We start from the raw sequence: 16,023 nt of genomic DNA, 5'->3' as shown, positions 1-16,023 counted from the left end.
GACCAAAGTGCTTCACAATGCCAAAAAACATAATCACACACTATCAATCAATACATTAAAAGTTGTCAAAATGTCTCAAAAACTCAACTCAATAAAAAGCCAAAAAATATAAGTGTGTCTTAAGTAATGACTTAAAACTTTCAACACTCTGAGCAGACTTTATGTGAGCGGGTAAATCGTTCCACAACTTCAGTCCCACCACTGAAAAAGCTCGCTCACCTTTATATTTTAATCTGTCTCTCGGAACATCCAGGAGCAACTGATTAGACGACCTCAGTGCTCTAACAGTAGTGCCGATATGTAAAAGCTCTGATAAATATACAGGCGGCAACTCATTTAAAATCTTAAAAACAAACAATAAAATCTTAAACTCAATCCTGAAACGGACAGGAAGCCAGTGTAGTGAAGCTAAGACCGGGGTAATGTGCTCACGCTTTCTAGTCCCAGTTAAGAGCCGACCTGCTGCATTCTGAACCAACTGCAAACGCTGAAGAGATGACTGATCCAAGCCAACATATAAAGAGTTACAATAGTCCAGTCTTGACGTTATAAAAGCATGAATTACACTTTCAAACTCCTTACATGGAAGGTAGGCCTTGACTGTTTTGTCAACAGTCTCAGTTAAAAAAAAACTGTCTTTTTTAACAGGACTAATTTGTTTATGAAATTTAAAGGCACCATCAAAAATCACACCGGGATTCCATGGTAAATGGACGAATATACATTACTAAATCATCAAGTGCATCTACACAAGCACCCAGATCACCAGGACGACCAAACATAACAATCTCAGTCTTATCTCGTTAAGACAAAGAAAGTTCTGATCCAACCATATTTTTAAATCTCTCAGGCAATTATGTAGTGACAAAAATAAAGCTTTGTCATTTGTTTTGACAAGCAAATAAATTTTTACATAATCTGCATAAAAATGAAAGGAGATGTTGTGCTTTTTAAAAAATATCCCCCAAAGGGAGCATATACAAAGAAAACAAAATAGTGCCCAAAATGGACCCTTGGGGAACGCCACAAGAAAGAGGGGCAGTAGATGAATAGAATTCACGTAAATGAACAGAAAAACTTCTGCCTGTTAAATATGACTGAAACCATTTAAGGGCTATGGCCTTAATACCGTATCAAAGGCCGCAGTCGAATCCAAAAGGACCAAAACAGCAGAATTACCAGAGTCAACAGCTCAAAGAAGATCATTAGTGACTTTTAGAAGAGCAGTTTCTGTGCTATGTTGAGGCTTAAAACCAGACTAAAATACTTCAAAAATACAATGTACATCTAAAAATGATTGAAGTTGATTAAAAACAACTCTCTCCAAAATTTTCGATGAAAAGGGGAGTTTAGATATAGGTCTAAAATTTGACAAAATTGAGAAATCTAAATTTTTCTTTTTTAAAAGTGGTTGCACAGTGGCATGCTTAAAAACAGCTGGAACACATCCTGAATTGAGAGATGTGTTAAACAAAGATACAACGCTTGGCCCAACAGTATCAAAAACATCCTTAAGTAAGCTTGCAGGAATACTAACAGGGGCAATTTGTAGGACGTAGTTGTTTCACTATGTCAGAAAGATAAGAAAAAAAGTGACAGGTTCAAACTGCTGGAAGACAGCTTGACAAAAAGACAAAATAGGAGGATCAGTAATAACCATGATGGGTGGAAAACTAAAACCAGCAATCTTATCCACAAAAAATTTCAGAAAGTTTTCACACAGCGTTACAGATGGGGCAATACAATCTGACTCACATGAATTAACAAGAGAATTAAAAACATTAAAAAGAACTTGTGGCCGCTATTTATTACAGGCTACTACGTTGGGGAAATAAAATTTTGTTTTAGCAGATTTCACAGCTCTCTGATATTTACATAGCGCATCCTGCAACATTTCAAACGAAATTTTCAGTTTATCCTATTTAGTAAGGAATTGACAATGTTATTAGACAGACTTTATTATCAGGTGTTCTCTATCCAGGCATAAAGACCAAACACCAGTGTTTTTCACTTTGACTTTTTCTTTTTCTTTCTTTCTTTCTTTCTTTCTTTCTTTCTTCATTACTTGCTTGTTTAGTAAACAGTAACAGCGCCTTGTCAGCTCTGCAGACCTCTGACTGTAACGAAGTTGAAACAATAAGTCTTCTTCAGATGGAGGCGTCTGAGGAGGACAATACACCAGAGCAGGGAACAGACGAAAGAGACACGGTAATCCAGAATTTTTTTTTGAAAGCAGCGCTTACAAAATGAATTATAATTATTAACATGCAACCAAGATTTATTTAAAATTTCTTTGTTTTTTCAAAGAGTTTTGGAAAGGATTTGGAGAGTGAATCACAGACTCGAGCTGAGATCAGAGAAAATGTAATGAGGTAAAAATCCTTTTCTTTTCTTTTTGTTATAGATTTATAGCAGATTTTATATTTCGAATGAAAGTTGGTATACTGAAAGAATGGTTTTCATTTTAACCATTATTTTATTTATTTAAAAATGTATAAAATTAAGCTACTTAATTTTGCGCATACAGTATAGTGTACCTGTCCGAAATTCAATTTTAAACCATGATCTAATAATAAACATTTTAATATAAGCATATTTACATGTCATGCAGTTATTTAGGCTGATTTATGTTGCAGTTACAGTATATACATACATATCAGAGTTATGTTTAATAAACAGACTACACAAAAACTGGTCACATTTCACATTTTAGAAGGGTGTCAAACAAATAAATCATTAAAGTGACTGTAATAGGGTTAAGAATTGTTAAATGTTATTACAGTTTTTGCCTATTGCTTTCACACTTGTTGCAGAATTTGGCCCACCATGTCAAAACCCTACACACAAGCCAATCAGACATGGACACTTGGAGAACTAACAATTTGTCAAAATGAAACACTGCAATCAAAACTTAACACTCCTTTCTAAAAATGAAATACAAAACCATACACACAAGTGCCATTTAAATTACACTTTCATATCACCAGCAACCCACTGATGGGCTTTATATAAAACACTCCAGTCTTTGTGTTTCTATTTTTTTATTGTATTTTGCTCTTCTGTAAAAGCCAAAAGAAATTTCTGCAGTAATTAAACAATAATTTTTTACCATAAAGAGACATTCGTACAGAAATTTAGCAGCAAAAGGTACCCAAAACAAAACAATGACGTGTGGTGGGGGTGGGGGGTTATGGATCCTATCTTCTATTTGGGTCTGGCCACAAGACCTCATCAGCATCACAGGCGATGAAAATATCGCCTTGTGTGCCGAATCCACCCTTGAATCGATCCCACCTCAATGTCTCCGCATGCCTCTTTCATTGCTTGCAGAAGAGTCATGCGGACGTATAGTTGCCAATCATATACTTTCCACCGCCATGCTGAAAAGAATTCCTCAGTTGCATTTAGAAAGGGGCTGCAAATATTAAAGTGTGAACTGGTTATGGTTATTGAACCAATCTTGGACCAAAGCTGCCCGGTGGAAACTGACATTATCCCAACAAACTTGGACTGTTCTGATCTGTCCTGCACAACTGCATGTAGTGCATCTAGAAATGCAATTATCTGTTCAGTATTGTAAGAACCCAGTGTGGCATGGTGATGCAGGACGCCTTGGACACTAATTGCAGCACACAAGGTGATATTTCCCCCACGCTGGCCAGGGACATTTACAACAGCCATTTGTGCCATTTGATTGAAGCCTGCCAGAACTGTCTGTAAATATTTATGTCACAAACTAACCGGGATGATCAGAAGACTTAGCACTTAGCGGTTAGCCCTTTGTAGCGTGGATGGTAAACCCAAACGCGGAAGCAAGTGAGTAGGCAGGATAACCATGCAATTTAGTCTAAGCGCTCTCACGAAAGGGGAGCAAGGGAAAAACACAAATTTAACCCGCGTCCTATAAACACACACTCGAATCAGAAAGTAGACCCAAGAAAGTGAGTACTCACAAAATGGCAGACAGACGATCTGAACCGACATGGGGCGAACTCAATGACTGAGTGATGTGAAGTGCCATCTTGTCTCCTTTTATGCTTCCTGTTTTGCGACTGTACTACCTCCGGGTCCTAATGCCGGTCGCAAAGCGGGTGTGTGTGACAGTACCCCCCTGTCCAGGACCGACTCACGGCGGTCCTGGGGTGGAGGATACGGCGACGGTAGTCCCTGATAAGTTCTGGGTCGAGAATAAACCGGGCCGAAATCCAAGATCGCTCCTCGGGACCGTAGCCTTCCCAGTCCATCAGGTATTGGGTGTCTCGGCCCCTAGGGCATAAATCGAGGATCCGACGGACGGTGTAAGCAGGACCACCGTCAATGATTCGGGGAGGAGGAGCAGGGGGAGAATGGTGGAACTATAGGAGAAGTTGTGAAGGGTTTCAGCTGAGACGTGTGGAAAACCGGATGGATTTGGAGCGCCGCAGGCAGCTTGAGCCGGTAGGTGACAGGGTTGATGCGGAGTCTGATGCGGTATGGACCGATGAATCTGAGTGATAATTTCTTTGATTCTGGTGGTCGGTCCAGACAATGAAAGGCTCGCTGGCGCCCTGGAGCCAGTGTCGCCATTCCTCCAATGCCCACTTTATGGACAACAGGTCGCGGCCCCCTACCCCGTATCGCTGTTAAGTGGGATCAAGTTTTTGGAGAAGAAGCTACAAGGGTGTAGCTTCTGATCTGGACCTCGCTGGGAGAGAACAGCTCCGGCGCCCACATCTGAAGCGTCCACCTCCACAACGAGTTGTTTGTTGATGTCTGGATGGAGAAGAATTGGAGCGGTGGTGAAACGTTGACATAATTCGTGGAAGGCGGAGATGGCGGTGGAGTTGAGGTGGAAGTGATGAGATGATGTGTGTGTCAGGGCAGTTAGGGGTGCTGCAACTGTACTGTAGTCCCTGATGAAGCGACGATAGAAAATTCGCAAACCCGAGGAACCGTTAAAGCTGCTTAAGGGTCTTGGGTAGGGGCCAATGACGCACAGCTTCTAGTTTCTGCGGGTCCATGGCCACACCCTGGGGCGAGATGACAAAGCCCAGAGACGTGGTGGAGCGCTCGTGAAAAGCGCATTTCTCCAACTTACAATACAGTTGATGGGCGAGCAATCTCTTAAGGACCGCCCTGACGCGTATGTTCTTCAACTGTTCGTGAGTAAATTAGGATGTCGTCGGTAGGCAAATGCCCAAAAAAAAGTTTATGAAACTTTGAAAGGCGGCGGGGGCATTGCAGAGTCCGAAGGGGATGACAAGACTTTCATAATGTCTATGGGAGTGACGAAGGCCGTCTTCCATTCATCGCCCTCTCTGATACGCACCAAGTTGTAGGCGCTCCGAAGGTCCAACTTCGTAAAAATGGTGACACCAGAGAGGGCGTCCAGGGCAGAGTTGGTAAGAGGCAGAGGGTGTCGGTTTTTGATGGTAATGTTGTTTAGCCCACGATAATCGACACATGGGTGAAGTTCACCCCCCTTTTTCTTTACAAAGAAGAACCCTGTGGCGGCGGGCGAGGAGGAGGGCCTAATGGTACCTTGGCGAAGGGCGTTCGACACGTACTCCTCCATCGCTCGTGTCTCGGTGGGTGTAAGAGAGTATAGATGGCTGCGGGGGGGGGGAGTGGAACCTGGCTAAAGGTCGATCGGCAGGTCGTAGGGGCGATGAGGCGAAAGGTGGGTGACGCGCTTCTTGCAGAACACCTCAGCCAGGTCTCGATACGGATGGATGGGATGGCGTTGGTGTCGACGTCGGGGGCCTCGGACCCCCTAGAGCACGTCCCATCCGATGCCGGTAGGCAAAGTTCGCTTCAGGCCGGTCCCCATTGTAGAATCCGGTTTTGGGTCCAGGATATGAGAGGGTCATGTTGTAACAGCCGCTGATGTCCAAGGATGATGGGTGGTGATGAAACGGAGGTCAGATGAAATTGAATCTGTTCATGATGTTGCTGGATGATCAGGGTAATGGGTTCTGTTTGGGTGGTGATAGGGCTAGATGATAGGGGCCGGCCATCTATGGAAGTGATGCAAACGGGCTGGGATAACGCCTCAGTCTTTACCCCCAGTTCTTTGGCGTAAGAAGAGTCAATGAAGTTACCTGCGGCACCGGAATCGATGAACGCAGTACTCCAGACTTGTTTGTGGCCAAACTGGAGGCTTACTTGGACCGTGAGACGGGAGACGTTGGTCGTGGTGGCGACCCGGTGAGCTCTTCCCCTTGCTCACCAGGTCTGGGCGTTTCCCGGCCAGAGAGGGCAGATGGCTCTGTGGTGGGCTGCTGACCCGCAATAGGCACAGAGTCCCTCCCTGAACCGCCGTTCCCATTCTGCAGCGGTCAAGGAGGCGCGTCCTAATTACATGGGTTCCCCGGCTCCGGTGTCGACCACGGCAGGAGGTGGAGAACCGACAGGTCTATGAGTGGTGGAAGTGACGGTGGTTGGCGTTCGTGGAGTGGTAAACGCGAAAGTGGGTGCTGGCGGCAGGGTTCTCGGGGCTGGCTTCGGGCGAGATAGGAGGTGTTGGTCAATCCGGAGGGCAAGCTGAATTAAACCCTCCAGGGTGGCAGGAAGCTCTCGCACTTAGCTCTCGGCTAGCTCGTCTTTTATTCTAGAAGCCAACCCCTCGTAGTAGATGGCGGCGTCTCCCCAGGTGGTCTGTACGGTGAGAGTACGGAAATCAGCTGTGTAGCGGCTCACGGACAAACTTCCCTGCCGCGGGTGGTACAGCTTGGTGTCGGTCTCCTCCTCGCCCGCAGGGTGTTCAAACGTTAACTTTAACTGACGGGTGAATTCGTAGTAGGAATGGGCGGTATCAGAGTCAGCACGAAGAACTGCTGTGGCCCACTTAGCTGCCTGCCCCGACAGCAACGAGACAAGGAGAGCAATGCGCAATCGATCGGTGGAGTATTTGATGGCATTGAACTCAAACACCAGGTCGAGAGCAGTTAGAAAAACACTGCATCTCCCGTCCGTACCATCCCATTTATCTGGCCGAAGCTCCGCCACCTGGCTGCGCAAGGCTGCGACGTCTTGGACGTTCTGGCGAAAAGTAGCGAGCTCTCCGTTTAGCTGGTTGATTAGCTCGGCGTGCCGATCAACCACATTGCAAAGGTGCGCATAATCGGCTGGGTTTACCGCGGAAGACTCAGTCATTCTGTCACAAACTAACCGGGATGATCAGGAGACTTAGCACTTAGCGGTTAGCCCTAGGTGTGTGTGACAATTTTATAGTGTTACTGAAAACACAGACAGTAACTACAATGTCTATATTTTTACACACATGTACTGGCTGGGTTGGGTCAGTATAGGTACAGTAAAAACTACAAGTTACAGGCAGCATAAACCCCTCATTCCCACATCACAATATCTAGTACATGTATGTAAAGTAAAGTGACACATACCTGCACATAATCATGACGCACATCCTTGATTCTGACACTGACACATTCTGTCGAAAATGCCAACACAAGATGTCATTGTTCATGTTCTTTTTTACATACTGTAACTTCAAACTGTACACAGTACTGTAACATCATAATGGTATTCCTTTATATATACTACACAGCACTACCCATTTTGTTTGGTACAGTTATATGCTCTAATGCTGTATGATACAGAATCATGCGACACATACAGTAATTAGAGTATAAACTTGAAGATATACCTGTTCTTCAGTCGGAATGTCCTTATTATCGATGCTACTGTGTACCGACTGAGGTTAGGTTGGACTCTTTGCCCAGCCTTCCTTATGAAAGGGCACAATTTATCACATGGTCGACCAGAGTAGCCCTGATGTCATCTGATACACGTCTCTGCTCTGGTCCTCGTCCTCTTCCACGTCCGACTCCCCTCTCTCTTTGTACTCCTCTCACTCTGACCTCCATGTTTGCATAGTTCTCAAAATGTCTTACCTGGGGCCTATTTGTAGTCCTAAGGCTCAGACTGGATTGGTTTTCTGTGCAAGTGCTTTCAGGTGTGTATGTGAGTGACCACAATTGCCAGGTGAGCATTGCTTTGTGTGCAGCAGTGTTTTTCCAATGATAATAGGTGATTTTGGTATTGGACAAAGTGTCTAATATAAGAAAACGTGTGTAGTACGTTTAGAGAGTGTTTCGCAATAAGTTTCTAACAAATTTGTGAACAAAGTGCAAACTTGAAAATGTGTTTAAGCTATGGTTACACTGTGTTTAACGCTGTGCTACAAGAAGTTTAAGCATTGAGCCTTTGGTCTAAGCATTCGCTTTTAGTGTGTAAGTGATTGGCAAAAACTGTAAAACCTGAACTGTCAACAATATAGTTAGAAAATATCCTGAATGAGCATGACGGTAGACCACTTAAATGTTATGATAACAGTTGGTCCAGGCTCACCAATATTATCTGGCAATTAAAAGAAGTCAGACCAGGATATCGTGCCTAGGGAATGTTTCTTCCCTGATGGCCATACTCCAGGACTGGTTCTGGGAGCATGAGAAATCATTTTAACACATGAACTGGACACCAGATTGCACACTATCATCAAAGCTAAAGATACTCAGACAAAATATTATTGTGTGACAAGTCTCTTAAATAATTAGTGATGTTACTTCCATCATAAAATGGTAATTTTCTTTTATTGTAAATGTGACTGATATGAAAGCTTGACTGTCCTATTTCTGGTTTGTATGTTTTTCCTGCAGTGAATTTGCAGATGCCCCCTTGTGGTGAATTGTGACAATAAAACCAGAGAACCTGAGGCTGCTACTTAATATCTGCAACAACACATCATGTGTTTATTAGAGAAGTAGAGGAATGTGCTATTTTTTTATGTGTGTGTTATTTATTTTCGGAATGTGTGTGTTTTGTCACAAAAGAGAGCTTTTTACTTGTTAAAAATGAAAGGTTCCTACATTTATTCTGACATTATAAATCTAGGCAAACCCAGATTTCACTGCACATTAAAATGTAATCAGTAATGAGACTACTGTAGTGCAGAATAATCTTCTAACTAGCTCATTAGCATAGAGTCAGCATATAATTAGTGGGGGTGTAACGATCAGGTGATTTTGATTGATTTAGAAGTCAATGGATTAAATGACTTATGCCAACAATTAAAAACTGAACAAAGATGGTCACATTTTGATTGGAGGATAATATTCAGAGGAATCATCAGATATTGCATGTTTGCTGTATGAACTAGAATCATATGGTTATCATGCAGAAGCCTTAGGTTTATACTACTAATACTTACTGCCTTTTTTTTGCGTGTGCCAATAAAATGGTTTATTTATCTATTTAAGGGTTATGGTGTCATTTCTACAGTAATGATGGTGTGATTTTTTTATTCATCAGATTTTCTGTCTGTTTTTCTTTTTCATTTCTCCATATCTTTGCTTAAGTTTTTTTCCTTCCTTTTTTGTGTTGCTCATATCTATCATACTGTACCTATCTATATACAGTACATAGCCAAAAGTATGTGCACCCCTGACCATGACATTCATCTGACAAACTGATACAATTATGAATGTATGCATGTAATTTTTTTAATTGAGACAATGACCATTGTTAAAAGCACTATATAAATAAAATTGAATTGAATTGAATTGAATTAAAGCCCAATCCCAGTTCTATTTTCTACCCCTTCCCCTACCCCTCGCCCCTTCCCCTTGTCCCTTGAAACGAAGTGGAAAGGGGAAGGGTTCAAATATTTCCCGTAAGAAATGGGACACCACTACAACACTGTTATACGTCATCATACGTATCTGTTCATTTACATGTACCATGTGCACATACAGTATGGCCGTAAGCAAAACAAACAATGCGTTATCAAAAGCTCGGCAAACTGCCGTGCTACTGAACTTTCATATTTGTTTGTAGCATGCAGTAAAGTGTATATGACATAAAAATATATTTTTGTAATATCGTGCAATCTGTGCTATCCGCTAGCAAACTTTAGCGATTTTTTTGCTAACGTTTCTTTACAAAACATCACCATAAACACAAACACAAGACTAAAGGTAATATACATATAATAAAAACTTGTCATAAAAATCCTTATTAATGGCAAAAATTTGTTACATTTATGGGTCTGCTTGCTCGAGTGAGCAGCCATGTTGAAAATTTTGCTTAGCCCTTCGTTTGAAGTGAGGTCCTGAAAAATCTTCGTTTGGAGGGCTATCTGGCCCTTCCCCTTACCCCTACCCCTCCACCCTAAAGAGAAATGAGACACCCCCACCCCTTCACGTGAACGGGGGGGTAGGGCTAAGTGTAGGGGTAAGGGGTAGAATTGGGATTGGGCTTAACACTAGTGTTAATTTTGTTTAGTCAAGTTTTAGTCGACTAAAAGTCTGGACATTTTAGTCTAGTTTTAGTCAGAGATACCCATAAGTATTTTTGTCTAGCTTTAGTCAAAGGAACCTTTATGAATTTTCATCTAATTTTAATAAATGAAAACATAAAATTTTAGCAATGCGATTATTATTAATTAACCCTACAGTTAATCAAGTTTTTTCACAAAATGAGTACAGTGGAGCCTTGGATTACGAGCATAATTCGTTTTGAAACGGGCTCGTATTCCAAAACACTTGTAAACCAAATACAAATGTTCCCAAAAGAAATAATAAAGTGTTTGTGTGCGCAGGCACTGTGTGTGTGTGTGTGTGTGTGTGTGTGTGTGTGTGTGTGTATGTGTAAAAGTAAGCTCCCCTCTCCCCCTTCTCGTCTTACACAGTTACCTTTCCTCCACTCTTTTCACACCCATGCACGCACACAACGGAAACAGTTTTATCGAAAAAAAACACAAGAAATCTCTCTAATGATACCTGATTGAGTGACACACTAACGGAATCCCTGCTGTAAAGTTAAAATAAAACAAATTAACCTGCACTTTACCTTTGAAAAGAATCGCGACAGAGCAGTGTTTCTATGAAGAGCAGAGAGAAAGCGAGTGTGTGTGTGTGTGTGTAGGCGAAAGTAGGAGGGGTCTGTGTGAGTGTGTGTGTGTGTGTGTGTAGGCGAAAGTAGGAGGGGTCTGTGTGAGTGTGTGTGTGTGTGTGTAGGCGAAAGTAGAAGGGGTCTGTGTGTGTGTGTGTGTGTGTGTGTGTGTGTGTGTGTGTGTGTGTGGGACGGTGTTCAATTACACGCACGCACACAGACAGACACAAAGAGCAGGCTGAGGGAGAAAATAAATTTTAAACCTCTCTAATCTTGCTTTTGCTTTACACACGTGCTGTACACACACGCCTACAGACACAAAATAAAATATGTTATACGCACACACATGTGGTCACAGTGTTATAGTAAACAGTACAAGCGTGCCTGTTGATTATACCAGCAGGAGATACCCAGCAGGGGAGACGATTACCCACAATTCTGCAGCACAAGAGAGAGAAAAACCGTTGGCTCAGTTGTGATCATATGACGCTCGGCGTCAAAACAAAAAGTGTATGCGTTATACATGATACTCAGTACTCATAATTGACCATATAATCTATCTATCTATCTATCTATCTATCTATCTATTTATCTATCTACCACAAATAATCATCCATTTTATTCTCTGATAGTTCATTTCCTCATCGGAGTTTTCTTTGTAGCTTTATTCAGTCATGAAAAAGAAAAGGCACAATGCATACACAGGGGCGTACTGGGACCAAAAACTGGCCCTGGACTTCCTGGCCCACAGCAGCCCACATCATAATACATTGGCTCATTAATGTAGAGAAACATTTTTAACACCAGTTACTAGTATAAAACACAATATAAAAAATCAATGCTATTTAAACATATTATTTGAAGTATCACTGAACATATATTGGGTTATATTAGTAAAACAAAGAAACCAAGGAAAGAACATCAAGAGAAACAACATATAAATCTATAAAGACAATATTTTAAAAAGAATGGCAATAAAACTAAACAGGTAAGCTGAAATAAAATCAGTGGCATCATTAGCTTACGCTAGTAAACTAGTTACTTATTCTTTCTTATTATGGTAGTTAATATTAATTCGAAATAATGCTGAGAAACTTTATTTTGAATTAATATTGACTACCATAATAATTACTAGCCCGAGTTAATGCTGCTACTGATTTTATTCCAGCTCACCTGTTCAGTTTGATTGGCATTGTTTTCACTCAGCTCTGGTAGATCAGGGGAGAGGTGTTGGTCATCATCAGCAGGCACTGCTTACACTGATGAGTGGTGTATCTTACACTGCAGCTAGATTCAATTCAATTCAATTCAATTTTATTTGTATAGCGCTTTTAGCAATTTTCATTGCCGCAAAGCAGCTTTACACAGTCAAAAGAATTATTTAAGTTTGTATGAAATGTGAATTTGTATGATTAAAAATGGTCAGTTTGTCCCTGACCATAGATGATACCTCTTGCGAAATGTTCATGATATCTCACAACCAAAAAGGCCCATTTGTCTTTTTCCCCATAAAGTGTTTAGGTGAAATTCCACTCATACAAGTGTGACAAATATGCAAAGAAAAGATTCAGAAAGGGGCAAATACTTTCTCATGGCACTACACATGTAGTCAGATTGTTCCACTGGAATAAAACTGTGCCAGGTGGAGTTATAGCACTTTCGAAATCATACTTACTTTACACTGATCTGAATAACTTTAAATGATGAATGCTTTTTAACACCCTTGTGACAATGCTAAGAATATTTTCTGAATGATCCTGGGAATGATACATTTTGGCAGTATTGTCTTGCATCTTTTGAAATAAATAAATAAAAATTACAATACTGCCAAAATGTCTCATTTTGCTGTCAAATTGTTTATAAGCCTCCTGCGTCTCTGTGAGACTGGTGCTACTGGACACTGAAAATGTTATCTTTATACCTAGTTTTATATGTTGTTTGTCTTATAGTTTTTTCCTTTCTTTCTTTGTTTTACAAATATGACCCAATATACTGTATGTTCAATGTTTTACGTTTTTGTATTGTGTTATATGTTTATACTAGTAGTTTTAAAAATTAATCTCCACCTTAATGAGCCAATGTATTATGATGTGGGATGTGGTGGGCTGCTTGATCCAGCCTCGCTGTCCCTGACCGTAATGTTAAAGCCCTAAAGCTTTTTTTTTTCTTTTCGTGTAACTTTCAACTTTTCTTCCTCCTCCTTTTCATTTATAAAAAAATATTGCTAATTTGTTCAGAAAAATTTGCTGCATCGAGAAAGGATCAAAATCTCTCCCACCATAAATTAAAAGTGAAGAGGTCGCGGGGAGGGGGGGGGGGGATAGGCAGGATAAAGCGCTATAGAAGATGAGTGAGTGAGTGAGTGAGTGAGGTCTGGGGGGCGTGTTTCAGAACACGGATGGAATAGACCAAACTAATTAATATTGCGGGAGGGAAATACATGCAACATAACATAAAACAGTCGCTCTTTGTCGGCGGCGTCCGTGCAATCGACGCACTCATTCATATGCGTGGAAAAGAGATGCAATATTATGTTTTTAGTCATTTTTTATATATTTGGAACTAACTGGGCTGCCCACATTGGCCGGCGGCCCACCAGGATAACTCCCGGTGCTCCAGCTGGCCAGTCTGCCACTGGGCATATAGATGGATGCCATCGAAGTGTTGTTGTTGTTTGACGCTGCTGATTGTTCGTTCTGGTGGTGCCACAATGTTGATTGCTGCGGAGATTGTCCTCCTGGAAGGTTCTCCTCTCTCCACAGAGGACCTCTGGAGTTCTGAAAGAGTGACCATCGGGTTCTTGGTCACCTCCCTGACTAAGGCCCTTCTCCCCCGATCGCTCAGTTTAGACTGCCGGACAGCTCTAGGAAGAGTCCTAGTGGTTTCGAACTTCTTCCACTTACGGATGATGTAATCATTGGGACCTTAAAAGCAGGCCGAAATTATTCTGTAACCTTTCCCATATTTGTGCCTCGAGACAATCCTGTCTCTGAGGTCTACAGACAATTCCTTTGACTTCATGCTTGGTTTGAGCTCTGACATGAACTGTCAACTGTGGGACCTTATATAGACAGGTGTGTGCCTTTCCGAATCATGTCCAATCAACTGAATTTATCACAGGTGGACTCCAAATAAGCTGCAGAAACATCTCAAGGATGATCAGGGGAAACAGGATGATCAGGGGAAACAGGATGCTCCTGAGCTCTATTTTAAGCTCAATGGCTGAAGTCATTATGAGGTGTTGTGTGTAGAATTCTAAGGAAAAAACTAATTTAATCCATTTTAAAATAAGGCTGTGACATAACAAAATGTGGAAAAGGGGATGAGCTGTGAATACTTTCCGGACACACTGTATAAAGAATCCAGCCTCTAGAGTTTACTTTCCAAACCAGAAACTGTTCTTTATTTAAGTTTCACATCCATCTACGTATTTTCTGCCATTCCTTTTTTCTGCTTTGTTTTTTTATTAACATGGTGATGTTGCTCATCTTCTTTTTAAAAGCCTCTAAACCAGCTATTCTTTCTTTCCTCCTCCCCTCTGCTGTCACCTTCTTTTCTTCTCTCACTCTTTCTTTCACTCCTTTTATTTCTTCTCGTCTCTCATTATGGATGCGTTGCTGAATGCTCGCCTGCATTTATGGCTTTAGCTGAAGGCGATGAGGAGGATTAATAGCACTCCTTCTCCCTCCACACTTTTAATTAAAAAACCCAAGATGACTCGTTCCCTCTCTTTATCTCCTCATCCCTCATTTTTTTCTCTCTTCTCTTCTCTGCCCTTGTCCTTTTTTACTGACCTGATAAACACAGATATTTATCACTTTATCGGCTAATGAACTAAATCCATTACTGCAGATCCTTAGTGAGGACAATGTATTTTTTTTAAGTATTTTTTTTTAGAATGTTCATCAATTCCATGGATGCTGTGAAAAAAAAAAAAACTTTCACTGTCTACATGCCCAACGCCTCAATTCAGACCCAAATTCTCAGCAAGTCTGATTTCAAGCAGCTAAAAAGCAGATCAAATATAAATAAAGACAGAAGCACATAAAACAGGAATAAAATATGCCCTGTTGCCATGGCAACATGCCTTACATTCCAACCAGATATATGAGGTCATTAAAAGCTGCCTTGTAAAATGGTGAATAATGTATGGACCGTGCCATAATCCCTGCACCCTTTTTATTGACTGTTAAGCGAGCGTTAATTATGGCAATCATTTAATTAGCCGAGGCCAAGCCTGCTTTTATGGCTTTCTTTCTCTCCACTCATTACCAAAAATGGACTTCCTGACACACACATAAATCATTTTCCAAAGCAAATCTGCATGAACTATATGCATGTGGCTAGTCAGGTTCAGGTTCTGTATGTTATGGTGAACCTTTTTTTTTAAATAGTAATTTTAATGGACAAATACAAGCTTGATGAGAGTCTTACACAAATTAGTTTTCACTAATAACCATAAGGGCCAAATTTAGTTATTTTAAAAAAAAAAACTTTTTTTCTGTAGAAAAAATAAATACAAGACATGAAAAATTAAACAAGTTAATATTTCCTGCTGTGAAAATCTAATAAAGCAGAAGAGCATGTTGTTATTTTTTCCCCTCTGACTCGCTTGCTGCAGATTAAAATTCTGTTTATAATAATCACAATTTATAGGAAAACTGAAGTGAACAAAATAATAAATGTAATTAAAGAAGCTAAAAAATTAACTAGCATTTTCATTTATTGTTTTAATTAATTCTTTTCATGCCCCCCAAAAAAGAAAATAAAACGTTAATGGAAATAAATAAATAAACACAGAAAGTGTGAAAAAGAAGGACATAAAAAAATGAAGGAATAATGTTAAAGAAATAAGGAAAGGGAGAAAGATGGAGGAAAAAACTGAAAAAAGGTCAAAAAAATTGTGAGGAAAACATTAGCAGAAAAAAAGCTGAAAACATTAAAATGTGGGTAAGGGACATTCAAGGGCAATGTAAATAAATATTGTTGTCTTTATGTTGCTTTTTATTTAATTTTTTTAGGCTTTTATGTCATTATGTGTGATGAAAATTTAAGACTCTCATGATAAAAAAAAACACTCAGCGACTTAATTTAATGGGTGCTTAATGGTTCTGTGTGGAACCTTACTGCATG

General features: G+C 40.7%; 1 protein-coding gene across 3 annotated transcripts in view; it reads left to right on the top strand.

Moving 5' to 3' along the window:
- Positions 1-9,560, top strand: part of calcoco1b (calcium binding and coiled-coil domain 1b) — a 28,677-nt gene extending 19,117 nt beyond the window's left edge. For all 3 annotated transcript variants that reach the window (XM_053484342.1, XM_053484343.1, XM_053484341.1), the window contains exons 12-14: positions 2,078-2,208; positions 2,308-2,372; positions 8,658-9,560. In XM_053484342.1, the coding sequence (XP_053340317.1) occupies positions 2,078-2,208; positions 2,308-2,372; positions 8,658-8,685 (224 nt within the window). In that variant the 3' untranslated portion in view covers positions 8,686-9,560. The remainder of the gene's footprint in view (positions 1-2,077; positions 2,209-2,307; positions 2,373-8,657) is intronic.
- The last annotated feature ends 6,463 nt before the right edge of the window (positions 9,561-16,023 follow it).

Source organism: Clarias gariepinus, chromosome 23, assembly GCF_024256425.1.
Source record: "Clarias gariepinus isolate MV-2021 ecotype Netherlands chromosome 23, CGAR_prim_01v2, whole genome shotgun sequence".
NCBI lineage: Eukaryota > Metazoa > Chordata > Actinopteri > Siluriformes > Clariidae > Clarias > Clarias gariepinus.
The sequence above is the reverse complement of the archived record's forward strand: the minus strand, read 5'-3'. Positions and strand labels throughout refer to the sequence as shown.